Source organism: Plectrocnemia conspersa, unplaced genomic scaffold, assembly GCF_051122295.1.
Source record: "Plectrocnemia conspersa isolate PC_06_02 unplaced genomic scaffold, ASM5112229v1 ptg000014l, whole genome shotgun sequence".
In the NCBI taxonomy this organism is placed as follows: domain Eukaryota; kingdom Metazoa; phylum Arthropoda; class Insecta; order Trichoptera; family Polycentropodidae; genus Plectrocnemia; species Plectrocnemia conspersa.
In genome coordinates, this window is record NW_028277178.1 from 5,383,616 (window position 1) to 5,399,064 (window position 15,449).

General features: G+C 32.7%; 1 protein-coding gene across 6 annotated transcripts in view; it reads right to left on the reverse strand.

Moving 5' to 3' along the window:
- Window positions 1–353: 353 nt before the first annotated feature.
- Lar (tyrosine-protein phosphatase Lar) overlaps window positions 354–15,449 on the reverse strand; it is a 401,284-nt gene continuing 386,188 nt past the window's right edge. For all 6 annotated transcript variants that reach the window (XM_088204753.1, XM_088204750.1, XM_088204754.1 and 3 more), the window contains 7 exons: window positions 13,162–13,301; window positions 9,534–9,736; window positions 5,984–9,128; window positions 5,803–5,913; window positions 5,563–5,732; window positions 5,342–5,477; window positions 354–791 (listed from right to left, as the gene is read on the reverse strand). In XM_088204753.1, coding sequence (XP_088060879.1) covers window positions 723–791; window positions 5,342–5,477; window positions 5,563–5,732; window positions 5,803–5,913; window positions 5,984–9,128; window positions 9,534–9,736; window positions 13,162–13,301 — 3,974 coding nt within the window. In that variant the 3' untranslated portion in view covers window positions 354–722. The remainder of the gene's footprint in view (window positions 792–5,341; window positions 5,478–5,562; window positions 5,733–5,802; window positions 5,914–5,983; window positions 9,129–9,533; window positions 9,737–13,161; window positions 13,302–15,449) is intronic.

Sequence of the window (15,449 nt, forward strand, 5' to 3'; positions counted from 1 at the left end):
ACAATTCTACGCACATGGAAAATAATTATGATTTTTATTTTATTCACAATAAAAAAGTAAACCTGAGTAACGCGGAATGGCATATTTATATTATATAATATATTTAATATACGTACAAGTTAACTCTCAATTACTTTATACAAGCTTAAATATGACGCTCTTTTTTAATTATTCCTCTGAAATGAAATACCATAGGCACTACTTTCAATTGTGTTTTACCTCATTTTTCACATTTATACATTTACACATGTGGCTTTAAATTTATATTTAATTACAAAGCGGGCAAGTCAACTCTCGTCACAGTCGTGTAGGCAAGTTAATCAAAGCCACAATACTGTAAGTACAAAGGCAAGTTTATTTTTTTTATTTAATTAAATTTAAATTCGATACCCCTAATAGTCACAAGGCTCACTACATCATAAGCTACGTACTTCGAACGTATTTATATATGTGTTATATAGAGAATAAGAAATTAAAACGCTGTCTAAAATCCGTGCGCGAAGGCAGTGGTCAATTAATATATAAAATAATACTTATAGTAAATATAAGGAGAGAATGGATGATTTTTTACACATAAAACAGGAATGTACACAAAGTAGGATGCATACGTATTGTATAAGTTCGATAGTTATATAGATAGATTTAACATTAAATGATACAAATGTCCGACGACGAAGGAAGAATGACGAAGCCGCTGCTTATACGAGCCTGTCTCAAGAATGTCAGTTGGCGTAATGATCGAACGAGCCCAGGTATTCAAGCGCGGCTCTATAGCAGAACTGGTATTGATCCTATTAAAAAAATAAAAATGTTATAATTTCCTGTTGCAACTCTGTCAATGCAAAAAAATTGTACATAAAAAACATACAATACATATTCAATAAAAAAATAACAATATACATATATTTTTTTTCAGAACGCACAGTGATGTATTTGATCTAAATATAAATAATATAAGCAAAAAATACCTTATACGTATTTTTATAAAGATATTTTAACAATTACCGCCGTCAAATATAGAAAACAATGCTTTAGGAGGGCCGGACATCTACACTTCATAAACGTCTATAGGTCTGCAAAGCAGTTAACTTTAATAAATACTGAGTTTAATATGAGCTCGGGTTGATTGAACGAAATAAAGAAAGCGATATGGAGTAAAATCTTGAAAAAGGGCAAATCCTCGGGTTGTAGCGTTATGATTAGGCATTCTGGTTTCTCGATATTTTTCATTTTCACTTCTTGTTTTAATAATAAAGTATATTATTGTAAATATCTTAATATTATTAATAAACAGAACTACATCTCAATAGGCAAATTAGTTATAATGAACGCTGTCCTACTTTGTCTTAAATCTACTTTAATTAATTAGAGAGCGCCCATTTACAAATAAAATTGTCAATAACAGCTGTTGCTACTCTACATTTCTCATATTTAGATTAAGATAAAAATAAAAAAAAACATTTTTGCACTATTAAAAAACTGAGTTTTAAGTTAGCCGACAGGCAAATTTTATGACATATATCTGTGACATAGCCCCATAAATTTTTGCAATCTGCCAATTTCCATGCGGAGCAGTTTCATCTTATAAAATTGATAATATAATTCTTTGATTACCAAATAAAAAATAAGGCGGATTAGAATATTTACAAATATCGTAAATATTTTTTACATATTTTAAAAGCTTTCAAAAGAGTATGCATATTTTTAAACATCTGTCATGGACCCACTATTTTTATACAACAGTTTTAACACATTTAAAAATATTTATACACATTGAATATTTAACAAAAAAACGGCTCTATGAAAATTCTCGAGTTATCAGCAAATTTATAGATACATATGTGTGGGAATTTCATCCATCACAATGTCATTATAAATACTACTTCGAAAAAACGAAATATTACATGGGCCATCTGTTCTAAGACGTTAATCACCTATAAGCAGTAAAAAACTACTCTTTGTTTGGAAAGGACGCGCGCTGGATAATACATTATACTCTGCGCATAATACTATTGTGTTTAAAACCCTTTGGTTAAGATCGCCGGAGTGACCATCTCAAAGATTTCTATTTTGGACGTAAACACATTTCGTGGATCCAGAAGGCGATGCAATTGACTCGCATTCTTAGCTGCGATTCGCCAGAATTGTCTCGAACTATATTATAAAAAATAAGACACTTTGTCACAGAGAAGAAAATACGGCAGAGATGCGGTGGGATACGCATCATGCTAGAACATTACATGAACACAAGCAACAGCAAATCGACCTTAATAATAACGGAAATACATCAAGACAGATCTCAGCTGCTTTACAAAATCACAGCCAGTAATAATACAACTCGACACGCCAGCCAAGACCTCCGATTTTCAATACCTGACATTTTAACTTCACCGCCTGATAGCAGTATCTACATTTCCCTATATATGTAGTAATTTATATATGTTTATAAAATAAGCTATTACCAGCTTTACCGGCGTCTATTTTGGCTGCAAAGTTACACTATTTTGGCCTCAAAACCTGAAAGATTTCATCTTAAAGCTTTATTTCAATTTGTAAGATTTTTTTTTGCATTCAGAAATGTATATATTTTTAACCATCGCTTTTAGTTTATAATTTAAAAAATAGATAGCGATACACAGTTATTTTCGTTGAGAAAATTATAATTTTTTTTGATGTTTCGTTATAAAAAATCGTATCAGGAAATTTGAATAAAAAAACGCTGATAAAGAGAATTTGAAAAACAATTTTGGCAGATTTAACAATCTATATTATAATTGCTTACATGCTAGAATTTCTGACTAAAAATAAGGAAACTAATTAGGAAAAATATATACACGTATATTGTTTATATAATCTTTAAGGTTTTTTATTGATAATTTCACTTTAGTTTACAGTAAATCTAAAAATACCAGGAGTTTAAAATTCCTTATTTAATAAATAATCCAAAATAAGACACAATCAGTTCGTTACGTGTGAACGCAAATTATATCGTTTTATTATTCAATCGGCAATGTAATGAAATGTATTATTATGTTTGAGAAATAAAAAAAACGTTTTTTCTTGCGTGTCAGTTTGAAGAATATCGACCCAAAGGGCGTAACCTAATTTAGGTTTATAAAAAAGCAACATTCGAGTTCACGAAATTCTAAAGTACCTTGTAGATAATAGATACCTTGTTTTAGAAAAACACGAAACTTGATACAAACTAGTGTTATATAGACAAGCTTAATGATAAAATTATTATAAATACTAAAACAGATACCGCTTTTAGTGTTATTTTATTTTGATTTTATAAAATTTTGTCAGTTTTATTTTATGTAAGCTCCGTTAATTTTTAAAGCAACAAGAATATCTTTACTCTTCTCAACTAATATCTAGAATGAAACTATTAAAGAAGAACTAGCGATTCCAGCACAGATGGAAAAATATTATTTTGTAAAAGTATATTGCATTATTTGTCGAGACCAACAAACATTATGTCAGGAAGAATGTTGATTGAAAATTGTTGTCTCCTTTTGTTTAAATAAATTAAAACTAACGCCAACAAAAAAAAAACTTAAGCAAGATTAATACATCAAAAGGGAATTGAAATCTCATAATAGTTCATGGACAAAATTATCATAAAAAAACGAGATGGCGAAATAGTATTAATAAGGGTTGCAAATATAAGGTTAGAATTATCAGTAAAAAACACTCTAGCTATATCAATATTATTGAATTCAGACTAATATAAAGATTAACTATCAGTCGAACGACGAGAGGTTGATTTAATTGTCGACCGACCTCAGTCAGCTGATCTGGTCTTTACTAAATGTACCAAAACTCTGCTCATTGACTTCAAGGTGAGACCTTCGAGATGTATTATTTTGGAACTGAGAATTTCGATGCTAACGGATGATCCTGGCTTTGTAATAGATGCTACTTTGCACCTGGCCAACTCTATGAGAGCGACGCGCACGGTTAGGCCAACACTTTAGTATCGGGAAAAATTATGTCTTTATGTAGCGGGCAGCTGTGTACATTTGCAAAAAATTATCATTGTTTTGGAAATATAAATCAAAAATTTTGGGACTATTTCTTCTTAACCTGAAGTATTAAATAAATAGTTTTCCAATGATTCTCAATCTGTGTTACGTATAGAATTTTTTTTAGGAAACTATCAAACTACTCGAATTTAATTTTTTTTTATAAAACACAGCTAAATCAAACAAGTATTAATATCATTAATACCGACGCGTAAAATCATTCATAATTATTCATTACTAAGGGCTTGCCCCCATTGCCCACTTAGACCGATTGTGTTATATGTTATTTATATGGTATTTATATCACAAAGTAATTTAAAAACTATTTTTTTTATATTGATTTAGTGATTTAAGCAAAAAAACATTATGTCAAGAAAACGGGCCCTCAAACTTAAAAAATACGCTAAAAGACAACCAATGACTTATAATCGCGCATATATAACCAAATATAGGTCATTGATTGTGTTGTAGCGTCAGTAAGGTGTAACAAAATATTTTTTATTTTGGTCATATTTCTGAGCAGATGTGTCACTGATGTTATTTATTATTATTATCTATTTTACCTGCAAACACATTTTTAAACGATATAAAATGTTACGTTTTAATAATATTATTTATGTTGCAATTCTTTTGGTATTTTTTATTGTTTTATTATTATCTAGCTAAGTTAAATGATGATAATATTTATTTTTATCATTAAATATCTAAGTTCCAAATTTACTTTTGAATTATATAAAATATTTAGCAGAGTTGTAAACATATTTTCAAATGAATTATAAATGTTAAGTCGTTTTTTATAGATTGAATCATTTTGACTATCATTGAAAATCCTAAGCATTCGTCTGTGTAGAGTGAAAATTTACGCAGTAACCCGATAACAGTAAAAAATGCACTGGGATTAACCGCATATCACTTCCCATTAATATTGTAAATCGCACCACACAATAGTTTTATTGTCTAAATTCTAAACCATAAAGTCGAGGGTCCGGTATTCGTACACTCGCTAACTTCGGTACCTCACGACAGTGAAGTACCGACAGCTTGTATCAATAATTTCAGTTCTCCAATTAAATGTACTCAAAATAACATTTACTTTATTGTTAACTGTAATTTAATTTTTCCGCTTAAATTTTTAAGGGTTTTTTATTTTTTTCTTTTTAAATTATAACCAAAACCATTTGGTTTTATATTATTATTTTTTTATTGAATTTGGCTAATAATTAACTGTAAAAATGAAAATATTGATAACCAGTAACATGTATATTACATTTATTTTGTAGATGATTCGTTAAAAATATTAGTAAAAAATAACTTACTTCTGTTTGCACCATGGCCGGACGCTGTGTGCGAAGTATCCTCACAGCCTGGAATACGTCCACTACACCTTCGTACTGCATCCGTTCCAGAACTATAGAGAGCGTAATGAAAACTCCAGTGCGACCCACTCCGGCGCTGTTTAATAATAATAAAAAACAGAAATTTAAAAAAGGTCAAATAAAAAAAAACATCCGCATCGAAAACTAAATGAACACCTCACCTGCAATGCACGGTGATCGGGCCGTCTTGACCAAATTGCTCTTTAGTTTTATGAACCTGCCCCAGGAGATCGATGAAGCCTTCGCCGCTTTTGGGAACACCCTGTTCCGGCCAGTCGGTAAATTGGAATTGGCGCACTGTACGCGACGAGCCGTCCCTGGCGTCGGTCACCTAGTAAACAAAACAACAACTATAAACCTGGCCGAATAAATTGCATTGGAACAAATTAAAAAAGAAATACCTTGAACTCTCTAAGTATGTACTGAGGCATGTTGTATTCAGCTATGGGATCTACGACGAAGCATTGATAGCGCACGGATCTATCAGATGGCCAATATTGATGACACTTTTCCTGTAATATTGTATAAATCAATACAAGAACTATCTGATATGAAACTCATTGAATCAGTTATGATACTCACCCTTCCCATTTCTTTGAGCTTCGTCAACATCACAACAATAGTCGAATTGTGCTCCCAAAGCATTCTCCAGAAATCATCGGTTGTTTCGCTCAAAGGTCCTTGAGTCGCTATATATGCGTTTCTGTATCTATATCCATCTACGAAACTAGCGTTGATGTAGTCAGAGCCTTCTATGTTACGCACAGGAGCCAAACATACTCTGGATGATTCGAACGGTAAGATGTGCACCAGACGATTTTTGTGCTTGTTGCAGGGCATATTGGCTGACATGAATCTAGTCGAATCCGCTTTGATGTTAGATAATTTCTTGAACTCTAGTTCTATTCCACTTATATTCTCAGATGGATCGTTCTGCATCAGTTTTTGAAGATGGGTGTGCAAGTTCCTAGCAGCAATCTCTGTCGATCCGCATATGACGGCTTCCAATAGAGCATCGTGTATGAAGATGTATTGGTCCTCGGTTTGCACCATGTAGTTGCGCTGAGCGCGCAGGCAAGTCACGTGACCGTATATGTCAATCATCTTTTCATGTTTCATGCGCTCCAGCATTGAATCGATGACAATGAAGCATCCAGTTCGCCCGACTCCTGCAGAGCAATGAACCACCATAGGTCCCGAATCAGATGGATTTAAATTGCGGACTCTGCGTAAGAACTGCAAGAACGGAGCTGGATGATCAGGCACTCCATGATCTGGCCAAGCGGTGAATTGCAATTGTTTGATTTCGCGCCTTTCGGAATGTCCAGCTCTAGACACTTGGAACGTGCGGATGCAATAAGTCGCCAATTCTTGCACTTCAGATATAGTCACAGTCATTTGACCGTATGTATCAGTCCCCCTAGCTGGCCAATACTGATCGCATTTGATTCGAGTGCGTTCTTCTAACTTTGTCATCATTACAATAGTCGCAGTTCTTAATTCCCAACACATTCTCCAGAAATCAGCAAACGTGTCTTGCAGAGGTCCTTGAGTAGCTACGTACGCATTGTGCTTGCGATATCCATCACAATAATTAGCGTTGATGTAATCTCCGCCCAAGATGCCATCTTGCGACTGGAGGATAACTCGACTATGATCGTACGCGATCACGTTAGCGTATCTATTCTTGGGCTTGTTCACTTCCATGTTAGAGTGATCCCACGTGAATTGCTGACCCGGTTCTATGCTCTCGTACTCTTGCGAGAATTTCAGATTATCGTTTGCTTTCAGTCGATCTATATGATTTGAAAGATCAGAAATCATAATAGGCGGATGAGATATCATTCCAGGAGTTTGGAAGTTCAAGCGACGCATTTCGACCGGGTCTGTAGGTGCCGAGCTCATGCCTATATCGGCAGCCATTAGCGGTCTAGTGACTGCCGCTTGATCGGGCGCTTTACGAGGCTGTCGTCGCCTTTTGGCTATGAATAATAAAACGATACAGCTAGACACGACCAAAGCGGCTATTATTGGCCCAATTATCCAAACCATTCCGGCTTCTTCAGTGTTGCGATTAACCGACACGTCCGGATCGATAGGCACGTTAGGATTTGGTCTCCTCGGCGGGTCACCAGGTGGGACTTCTCTCATATCTAAAGCGAGGAACTCCGAAAACGGACTTGAAGTATATAGATGCTTTTGAGGCGTATCGACTACAGCTCTCACAAATATCCTATAGCGTTTACCCTTCTCTAACTTTCTATTAGTGAATCCTTCATAGACGTCTCCGCTGCCTAAATGGAACGTGTAAGGTATATTCCTCTGCGGGAATCTAGCGGCTATGTAGGGCGCGTTTTCTTTTTCAGTCTTTCCATTAGCGTTGATCATCTCGTCAGTGAGGAACTGATCCGGTTGTTTATTTGCATTGTTCTTATCTTCTGGAACGATGATTAAGAAATAATGCGATATTGGGCCGTATTCTTCTGACGCTTGCGGTAATATTACTTGAATCTCTTCGCCGTTAACGACGCCGTAAAAGTCCGGCTGAGTCATCGGCTGAGGGGCGGCCATCTGTGTGGTGACTGTGATTTTTGTGGGCGGTTTGTATTCGTATGGAGAAGGTAATGCACTGACGTTCACAGAATACGTAGTGAACGGAGATAGCTCGTTTATGGTGTGCGATTTGAAGTGGTGTTTCAGCGTGATCTCTTTCCGCGGAACGACTTGCATTTGAGTCATGCCTTGGGAATCTACGAACTCTTTGATCGCATCGAAAGATATCTTATAACCGACTGGATTGAGTCTTATAGGCGGAGACCACGATAGGGTCATGGAATGGGTTGACACGTCATGAGCGCGCAAGTCCAAAGGCACATCTTCCGGCTTAACTTTAACGGTTATCTTCTCAGATAGTCTTCCAAAAGTTCCTGTTTTACTTCTGCTCGCAACTGCTATGGCATACTGAGCGAACTTTTCTAAATTTACTAATTCTGCGGACTCAGTTATTGTAAACGATTTTCGATCCCATCCATCTAGATCTTCAACGGGAGTCATCGTATAAAATACTGTATAACCAGCGATTTTAGTTCTAGATGGAACTGGTTTCCACCACACTTCAACGCTAGAATCTGAAGTCGCGACTCCATGGACTGATAAAGGCGCTCTTCCAAAATCTCTCTCTGTATGCGCAGATATCTTATCGCTAAAAGGTCCAGCTCCATGATTAGTATACGCTTTAATTTGGAACACGTATTCAGAGTTTTCTTCTAAGTTATTAAAAACAGATTTAGTCAAGTTCGTAGTTCGCTCTAAGGTGGTCGATTGGTCGTTCTTTTTCATAAATTGTATATCAAACTTTGTGATTTGGCCGTTTCTGTGCTCTCTAATCGGAGAATTCCAAGTGAAGCAGATAATATCCGGAGTTTGGAAGGTGTAAGTTACGTTCGTCGGAGGACCAGTCGGCGGGCCTTCTGGAGTGAGCCAATATTTGATTGTTTCTTGACCGATTCCTATATGATTCTTCCCCGCAACTCTAAACTCATATTCCACTCCTCGCTCCAAATCGTTTATTCTATGTGACGTGATTTTGATTCCTGGTAGATTCTCTTCTTTAAGCGGTTGATCTTTGACGCCATATCTGAGGCGATACCCTTGAAGTTCTCCATATGTTTGACTAGGTCTTGCCCATTCTAGCTCAATGGACACAATCGGTTCCCTTTCTAAGACCCTGTGTAACATGAAAAGCATTAAGTAATATTATTTACTTATAATTATAACATTTTTTTAAAGGTTCGGTGACAATTGCTTTAATTTTTTTTATTTGCTGCATGTTCATCAGTGGTTAATTTCAAACTAAATTTTTGAAGCACCAAATTAAAATATATAGTAATCATGCTAAATAACAAACTTTATTTATAAATTAAAAAAATATGAAATATAAGGTTGTTTTGAAAATAAATAGATTTAAATGGCACCTAAAATCTGTTTTTTTTTCTTGAATCTCCACCAGCTGTTTGTAAATGTGAATGTAAAGCTAGTGAAGGTATTGTGCTGGAGTGGAGGCGTTTATGCGTTTTGAGGAAGGAAGCAAATAAGGAATGTGAGTAGCGGGGTAATAAATCTGGTAGCTTACTTGAGGTTAACGGTAGGCCTATTTGGCACTCCGCCAGGAGTGCGTGCTAGCGCAGGAGGGCTTCGATCTCCATCACCCTTCCTGGTGAGGGCCGCAACTTGAACACTGTAACGTGTGTCAGGTTGGAGGCCGGTCACGTTCAACTCTAACGCGTTTGAGTCGACCACGTCAAAACGCATCGGTTCGTTCAGCAAGTTTTTGCCCTGTGAATAAAAATAAAATATATCACATATAGCCACATTAAAACTAATATCGATAAGGTTTTATCAATTCATCGTCATTGAAATAATTACTACCTAGTATATGCTCGTTATTTTATTTAAGTTATTATCAATTGTGATAACCACTTAAAAGAAATTAAATTAACAATTTTCAACTCTTGGCTATACATGTTTGTAAGTTGGTTGTAAGTTGAATAAGCTATTAAAATGAGATGAAACGCCAGATCTTGCTTAATCTACGTTCAATCAGAAGCGAGAAAAAAAGCAAGATAAATTCATTTTTAAAACTGGCAAAAAAAATAGGGTATGTAAAATAACACGCTAATTATAATAACATTATTATACATTTTTTTTATTTTATTAAACAAAAAACTTTAAAATCATTTTTAATTACAAATATATTAATTAAAACTTTGCTCTTATTAAAATTTTATTTTTTCAATAGTTGTTTTTATATATTTTAACTTAATAATTTGCTAAGATACTCGAATATCTAAAAGACAGAAAAAATGTGAAACGACCAATTCTGAGAATACCTTTTAAATACTGTTTTTTTTTTTCTTAAGAATTTGTGCTTTGCTAATTACTATATTTATTATCATTTAATTTTAGTTTTACATAATATTTTTAAATTTATGAAGTAGATTTTTTTTGTATTGTTATAGCTAATCATGTATTTTTTTTATTATTAATCCTCGTGATTTAAATATAAAATGAAAATAATTACAATTTCTTCTATCAGCGCAAATTTGATATATTTTGAAAATTTCATAAAAATACGTATAATTGATTTTGTGCATGAAATCACAAATGCATCTTAAAAACAAAAATCAAAACAATAAAGTGTGTAATTATTCTAAAAAAAAAAATTCTCACAATTTAGCGATTTTTTACCGAACAATTGTTTTTAAAAGTGGTTTAAATATCACTAATTAAACAATTTACTTGATTGTTCCTAATAAATATATTTAATTACATATTGTTTAAAAAAGTAACAAAGAAACAAATTGAAAAAAACGAAAACTGATTTAAAATGCAATGAATATTTTTTTAAGAAATGCGCTATATAAAATTAATTTTAAGGCATTTTTAGGCAATGAAAATTATTTGCACATTTAAAATATATAGCCTAGAAGAAGCTAAAAAGACCAAGAAAATAAAATTGCCTTTAAATGCGGAATAAAATAAAAAAATAGTGTAGAAGAAAAAATATTTCAACAATAGTATTAATATGTTGTAACGAGTTTGCAAGTAAATGTGTTACCAACAAATTCAATGAAAATTTTCATCCAAGACATTTGGAAAATTTGTTTTATATGGAAGTGGAATGAGTCCAATCAAGTTTTAAACCTACTACAGGCGGCCCTTGACTTTCGCACATAATTGGTTCCTGAAAATGTGTGCGAATGTTGAATGTACGAAAGTCTAGGGAAGTAAAAAAAAAATTGAAATTGTGTGTATTTTAAAATATTTATTTATCAAGTAAATATTAGATGTTTAAGAAGCGTTTAAGAGACAGGTTTAAGTGGGGTTTGCGGGTGTTTCCTTTGAAAAGTTATCAAGAGTTAACTGTTTTCCACTTTTCTTTTTATTTTATTCATATAGTATTTTATAACATGCTATGTTTTTATTGATCGCCCCACGTACTTGAGATATGCGTTCTCTATTGGGATCACAATCTTCCATAATATTTCAAAAATTGTCAAGGTGCGTAAAGGTTTCATTCATATTTTTCATTGTTAAAGAGTTTTCCAAAATAAGCCTGTCTCATCTACATTAAATATTTGGCTATTGAATATTCTACATATTCAATAATTTTGGATAATTAGGAAATAAATTCTTTTGCAGCATCTTTATCCGCATCAGCCGATTCTCTAGTAAATTTAATATTATGAAAAGAATACCTCATTTTAAAATTGTAAGACCAACCGTTACTTGCTTGAAAAACCGTGTTAAAATATTTTTTTAATCTATCCTTCCAATCTTTATGCAAACTAAGAGCTTTGCTTGAATAATTTAAATACTCAGAGGAACATCTTTTTGATGTTGGTCATCGATCTACAATGAGAAAGATTTTCCATTTCATCCATGTTTTTTTTTGCTGTGTTTTTTTGGAAACATATCATTAAAGATTGTGGAAATATATCTTTATTTTCCACAATTTTGAACGTATTCTTTAATTATATTTTTATTTTGCAAAATTAAACATATCGTAGACCTGTTTGTATCATACAACCGTCCGATTGAAGCAAAAGATTCACCGCTATCAAAACGTTTTTAAAAAAAAAAATTGAATTTAAAAAAATTGTTTTTTTTTTAAATGTGCGAAATAGCGAATTGTGCGAAAGTCGAACGTTCGAAAGTCGAGGGCATTAAATTTAAATAGCATCTAAAATATACAAATTTTCAAAGAAATATGCTAGCAACAAATTCAATAAAAAAAATTTACCCGACAATTGGAAAAATTATTTTATATAAAAGTGGAATTAATCCTATAAGGTTTTAAACCTACTATTTTCTTATAATATATTAAATAGCAACTAAAATATGCAAATTTTTCAAACAAATATGTTACCAATAAATTCAATGAAAATTGTGTCAGAAAAATTGTTAAATATAATAGTAGAATAATTCTTTTAATGTATTGAGTATAGTATTATTTTACAATATAATCATAAAATCGTAATTTCTATTTTATAATGATTTTTTAAAACAAATTAACAAAAGTCCAATTATCTAAAAACGATATATATATATATATGATTTATTTCACTTTCATATTTGTTATACAGATGTATAACAAATCGTGCTAATATGTATAGCTAAATGTCGATATAAGTTAAAAAGCAGAAATAAACCTTGATTTTTATTATATTTAATATTATTAATTGTATATTAGATAATTACCTTTAAGATAAAATTATAAACTAAATATATAGATACACAGCATAAAAAAATTACACTAGCAAATTACTTACATCGCAAAAAATATATAAATTGTAATTTAATTAAGGCGTATTAAATCTCGTATATTATGTAGCATAGTAAATAAAATCAATCATAATAAAACAATATCTTAACAAAGCAAGTTTAAAAAAATATTTTTACTAAAAAAATTGGAATATCTAAGAAACGAGATTTTATCATATGATGCGTTAAAAATATCAAGGGCCAAATTCAATATGGTATTATTTTTTATTTCATAATAATGTTCCGCAAACCGTAGTAAAATATATTCCAGAATAATTTTCCGTGAGCTTAAAAAATAAGATGTTGCAAAAGCAACCCGCAACGCGTGATCTCCCATACTCCTTTATGATTAAAATCAAACTTTGGCCTTTAATATTATTAAAAAATAATTTGGTTGACCTTCGTTTTGTTAAAATAGGATATAAATATATATTTACCTCCTCTTTCGTCTCTTGAACGTGCACGTGGTACCCACGAATGATGCCGTTCCTGTCATTCTCCTTCGGCGGTTTCCATGACACGTGTAGCGCCGTGGAGTTGATCGGAGTCACTTTCACCTCGAGCGGTTCACCAGGCACTGCAAAACACACGACAGAGCTGTAGCATTTTTGTGTGACGCAGTTTAATTTAAGAGCTGATCTGATGTTGCACGTCTAACTACACACAATCTCCGCAACATACCAGCCTTAAAAGCCTCCGTGGCTCGCCAGCGCCTCCGTCATCAGGCAAAGCGAGGCGCCACCCACATTCATCAAGTTTTAAAATGTCCAACACGTGTCTTTGGATCGACATTTGAATACCAACACATACAGATATATGTAAAAAAAAATGAAAAAGAAACACTAGTTGAACACAAAACTCGTCTGAAACTGAACTGCCCTAAGGGCGCGTCGTTTTTTGCCTTTGAAGATTAAATATGGAACAACATCAATAGTTACCTGATCCTTTCCTTAGACAAAGATAAATTGTGCAGTAAAATAATGGGAAACGACAATGGGAGATAAAACTTATTTTTAAATAGAAATATATATTAAAATTAGTCGTTGGTTAGCTATCATAGAAAGGAAAAAAGATTAATAACAAAGCAATATTTTTATTATTATTTTATATATAATATTAGACTAAGAAAACATTGCTTTGTCAGAGTAGGAAAACGCTTATAAATAATGTCATACATATAAAAGGCATAGCTTATGAAATATAGAAGTTGTAGCAAATCTAGCGAGCTACATAACACTAAGAAGCCAACACATATAAACAACAATTGTAAATTTGATACTTACTCTTGACGGCTGTACCGTAGTTACCCAGCGAGCCAATTAAAGTCAGAGAGAGTGATAGAGAGAAAAAAAGAAAAATTGCATTGAGGTAATTGGCGAGAAGGGTTTTGTCCGTTATTATCCGTTATGGGGTTTTTCGAATGGGGTAACGTGTCACTCACACATGTATTGATTCCATGGGTCTCGGGGACCTATTTTTCAGGGTAGTAAAACCATCGGACGACACTACAACAAAATTGGAGGGGTCGAAAATATAGGCCTGTTGACTGTAGTTGGTTGTCGTTGTGTGTGAGAGAAAGCTGTTGGTTGGTTGGTTGTGGCTTACGGCGGCGAGTTGTTGTGGTTGGTGAGTTGTGGTCGGTGGCCCACCCGGTGGTGTGCTTATTTTTTTCTTGCGTGAACCAAAAAGTAACGGGACTTTTCTCTTAAGACGCGTATGCAGTCAGTCAGTTAGTTGACGAGATAAGGAGGCGTCCCCACCGACGCTTTTTTCGGATAGTTTGTTTGGTTTGGATGGGCAAATTTTTGTTTATATAGTCGTTAAAATTACTCATTTCCTAGCAACCTGATTACATACATATATGACCACAGTTTTGATGCGTATGTGCGATTATTTTTAGAGAGATTGTAATTTTTAGCAATATTTTAAAAATGCTAAATCATAATAAAATACTACATAAAATTTAAATTAAGGAATTCTTACCGATTGTTATTTATTCAGTCGACGTTTCGACAAATATATATCTGCCATAGTCACAATATACTATGAACCACAACCGTGATGTTTTTTAGGGTTTGTGAGTACATTATCATTTGTAAACAATTTAATCGCAATTTATACTAAGTGTAACACACAATTAATGCGTAAATGTAGTTGAAACGTTTGTCACAAACTCAATAAAAACAATTATTAATTAAAAAAGATTTTTTTTTTATTATATTTTAATAAAAAAAAAATCACACATTTCAATCGTTTTAAATCTTGAGCTTACTATATTCAAATTAGTACTTTATTCATTGTTTTTTATTTAAGTTATTTATTTGACTTTATTCTTAAATTTAAACCACTAACGTTTTCTTTTCCTGTGGAGTATATTATACCAAAAAAACACAATTATAAACAAGAAAATGTATCTAAATGTAAAATTATTGTTTTTTTTTTTAATAGGCTTTGTTATGTGCCACAAAAATACATTTTATGACTTCAATGTGATCCTCAAACATCACAAAAAAATTTAATCTACGATGAAAATAAAATAAAATTATTAACTTTTGTACAAACTCTTCCACCATCATGTAGCATAATTAAATTGAGTGGTTGCTTATATCATAAAATAAATAAATTAACTGACAATTATAACAAATCGAACGAATTTTTTTAAGGTGACGAGATTAGAATAAAAAAAAACAAGAGCTATATCTGAAAGATTTTAGATGATTTTTAT